A 3,718-nucleotide genomic window follows, 5' to 3' on the forward strand; every position below is an offset into this window, starting at 1 on the left:
CTTGTTTCTATCGTCATGCTGAAGAGTGGAAGGGACGAGGTCCATTGTAAACCAATAGTGTGCTAACAACATTTGTAAAGAGCCTACCTACAATTTGTTTTGCATTGAGCCTCAATGAGCTTGTTCGCTGCGGCTTGCTGCGGCTGCAATCCGGCTGCGGCTGCGGCTTCTACAGTATTTTTCTCTCTATGGATTGCAGCTGCAGCAGTCCAAACAGCTGCAACAGTGTCGGCTTGCAGCCAGCCGAACACGCCCAATGCTTTAAAGGTTCATCCCAATAAAAGGCTGACAGGTTTAGCCGTGCTAGCTAAATCTAGCTAATTTTGTGTTGTTAGAGGGCTAAATAAGGCTATTATCGGTTAGCGTTAAAGTGTGCATCTCTTAGCTCGAGACCTTCCCAAACGCTATAGCCGGCTAATAGCAGCTCCAATAGTTATACAAGTTTTAGCTCTCTAAATCATAGGTTTAAGGAGTTGTTAAATAACTTTGGAAATAAAAGTTCTCCAATAGCCCTATAAATATAGGCTGTAGCTTTGTTTTGAATCTATCTATATAAAAAAGTCAGAAATGTCAACAGCCACCTTTATTACTTACATAATGCTATCGGTTTTTGTTTAGAAAGTTGATAAATGTTTGCCACATGTAGGGAATAAATGAGGTTATAGATGAGAAGTAGCTAAATTTAGAAAGTTAATTGAGAGAGCTGTTGAAATCTTTTAGAGAACTATTAGAGTTTTTAAGTTAGCTACCTTAATTATGGAGGTAGGAGTCTTTTATAGAACTATGAGCTGCTCTAAATAGCAGCCGGATTTTTAAAACTTTGTTATTCTATATCGTATGTATTACACACACGCTACCCTCCTTCCTCGTGGACTCGTGGTACCTATATATATATATATAAGTCCGTGTCCTGCACTTGATGGCCTCCACACAATACGAAGCATTCCCTGCACTACTCCATTCTAGTTACTGAGCTAGCAGAGATGGCAATTGACCTGAACCTTCAGGAAACGATGAGCCTTATTACGGAAAAGCACCAGGGAAGGCTCATCGCCGGTGCAGTGCTGCTGGTCACCACCATAGTCTCCTTCATCAAGCTCCTCCTCATGTGGTCCGACTCCAGAGTCCGTAGCCGCAGTCGACTGCCGCCGACCATCCCGGCCGTGCCTATCATCGGTGGACTGATCCGGTTCATGCGCGGCCCCATCTCAATGATCCGGGAGGAGTACGCGCGCCTCGGCAGCGTGTTCACCCTCAACGCCCTCGGCTACAGGATCACCTTCCTGATCGGCCCCGAGGTGTCGGAGCACCTTTTCAATGGCGCCGAGTCTGAGATGAGCCAGCGGGAGGTGTACCGCTTCACGGTCGCGGCGTTCGGGCGAGGGGTTGCGTTTGATGTGCCCTACTCCTTGAGGCTGGAGCAGATCCGGATCTTTGCCGAGGGGCTCCGTGGCAACAAGCTCCGAGGCTATGCCACCCTCATGGTTTGTGAGGCCGAGGTGATAAATACTTCCTAACGACTGATTTGGTAAACAGAAAAATAGCCTTTAGAAATAGTTTGGAAACTATATTTTCTAAATATCAATCTAAATAGTTTTAAAAATATTTTGAATAAAATAATAAACAAAATGATTTATCTAAATATTTTATGAAATAATAAACAAAATAATTTATCTAAATATTTTCTAAAGGTTTACAACTATTGCTCCAAGATTTTTTAGAGCACCTAGTGACCCGCTCGGCTAAATCCACTAAATTTTTTAGAGCTGAAACTATCCCAAACATAATCTTAATTCTCATTATATATAGCAAGAGATTTTGAGAGTGTTTAAATTCACTAAAGCTAATAGTTAGTTGCCTAAAAATTTGCTGGTAGCTAATTTGCTAAAAGTACCTAATCTATTAACTAGAGTATTTGATGTCTTCAGCTAATTTTAACAGCTAACTATTAGCTCTAATACATTTAAAGATAGCCTTCCTCTTCATGGATCTTCTTTAATTTCTTGGTCATTAGATCAGCCCTCGGTGTACGGGAAGTCGGGAACCAAACAACAATTTAGCAAAACCGGGCAACCAATCACGTCCTATCCTAACCAAACATTTAAATTAATTATTACTTGTAGGAGTACTTCTCAAAGTGGGGTGAGAGCGGCACGGTTGATCTAAAGCATGAGCTGGAGCAGGTGATCCTACGGATCACCAGTCGATGCTTGCTGGGGAGGGAGGTGCGTGAGAATCTCTTCGACGACGTTGCCACACTCTTCCACGACCTGTGCAACGGGATGCAGCCGGTGAGCGTCATCTTCCCCTACCTCCCGATCCCCGCGCACTGGCGGCGCGACCGGGCGCGCCAACGGCTGAGGGAGATGTTCGGCACCATCATCAGGGCACGGAAGGCCTCCGGGCGGTCCGAAGAAGACATGCTGCAGCGCTTGATCGACTACAGGTACAAGGACGGGCGCGCCACCACGGAGGACGAGATCGCCGGGCTACTCATCACGGTGCTCTTCGGCGGGCAGCAGACCAGCTCTATCACCTCCACCTGGACCGGGGCCTACCTGCTCCAGTTCCGACGCTACCTGGCAGCGGCCGTGGAGGAGCAGGAGGAGGCCATCTGGCGTCACGGAGATAGGATCGACCATGACGTCTTTGCGGAGATGGACGTCCTGTACCGATGCATCAAGGAGGCTCTCCGGCTCCAGCCGCCGGTGGCCATAATGTTCCGCTGGTCGCACTCCGACTTCGCCGTGACCACGAGGGAAGGCGAGGAGCTTGTCGTCCCCAAGGGCCAGATGGTGGCGGCGTCGCCGGCCGTCGCCAACAGGCTCCCCCACGTCTACAAGGACCCAGACTTGTACGACCCAGAGCGGTTCGCGCCTGGAAGGAGCGAGGACAAGGCGGCAGGTGCCCTGTCCTACATCTCCTTCGGTGGCGGCAAGCACTGGTGCCTCGGCGAGTTCTTCGCCTACCTGGAGATCAAGACGGTGTGGGCGCACCTGCTCAGGAACTTCGAGATGGAGCTGGTGTCCCCGTTCCCGGAGAACGAGTGGAACTCCATGCTCGTCGGCGTTAAGGGCAAGCTGATGGTAAAGTACACGAGGCGCAAGCTCGTCGTCGTCGATGGCAAATAATATGGCCCCCGGCCCATGTGTATCTCTGCTGGTTAAAATTGTAATAAGGCTCCTGCAGCATTTGTCTGGTATTCCCGCGTGTTGATTGCATGCAGTTGCTGTAGCATCTCGCCATCCGGGGAAGATGATGTCTCTGTCTTGTCAAAATCCTTGTTGTCGTCAGCAGATGGTTTGTTGGTTATATAAAACGTCCTTTCCGTTGGTGCTGGATGTAATAGATTGAGCTACACCGTAGAATGTCACATCGCATACCCTAGTTATGCACAAAAACACTCGGATATTTAAAAGGACATTGACTTATTGAGATATTGTCATTGTTGATGTCTTTTTGACGCCGGTCACCATGTGAGAACCAGCGGCGGTGCTCTCTGTACAGGCGCGGACGGTCCGCGGCCTGGCCGCGGACAGACCGCGACCTGGCGCAGGGCTAGGGTTCCCTGCCTGATGGCCGGACGGTCCGTGTGTGCGCAAGGGCGGCGAAGGTCGCCGGACGGTCCGCGTGTGCGCAAGGGCGGCGAAGGTCGCCGGCGGCGCCTGGATCTCACTTCCGGGAGGGACCCCATCAGGAAGGAGAGATCCCAGGTGTT

At 49.7% G+C, this 3,718-nt stretch overlaps 1 protein-coding gene across 1 annotated transcript; it reads left to right on the forward strand.

The window, feature by feature from the left end:
* Positions 1–924: 924 nt before the first annotated feature.
* Positions 925–3,339, forward strand: LOC103652962 (obtusifoliol 14-alpha demethylase). Its single transcript, XM_008679946.2, has 2 exons — positions 925–1,499; positions 2,124–3,339. Exons 1-2 carry the CDS (start codon positions 984–986, stop codon positions 3,129–3,131), a joined length of 1,524 nt encoding a protein of 507 aa, XP_008678168.1. The 5' UTR covers positions 925–983; the 3' UTR covers positions 3,132–3,339.
* The last annotated feature ends 379 nt before the right edge of the window (positions 3,340–3,718 follow it).

The sequence above is a fragment of the Zea mays genome, chromosome 4 (assembly GCF_902167145.1).
Source record: "Zea mays cultivar B73 chromosome 4, Zm-B73-REFERENCE-NAM-5.0, whole genome shotgun sequence".
NCBI classification, from domain to species: Eukaryota; Viridiplantae; Streptophyta; class Magnoliopsida; order Poales; family Poaceae; genus Zea; species Zea mays.

What these genes read in the sequence shown, in the direction of transcription:
- LOC103652962 (XM_008679946.2), top strand. Translation starts at nt 984, where the DNA reads ATGGCAATTGACCTGAACCTTCAGGAAACGATGAGCCTTATTACGGAA. An exon ending in TCATGGTTTGTGAGGCCGAG is followed by an intron (nt 1,500 to 2,123) that starts GTGATAAATACT and finishes TATTACTTGTAG; the next exon opens with GAGTACTTCTCAAAGTGGGG.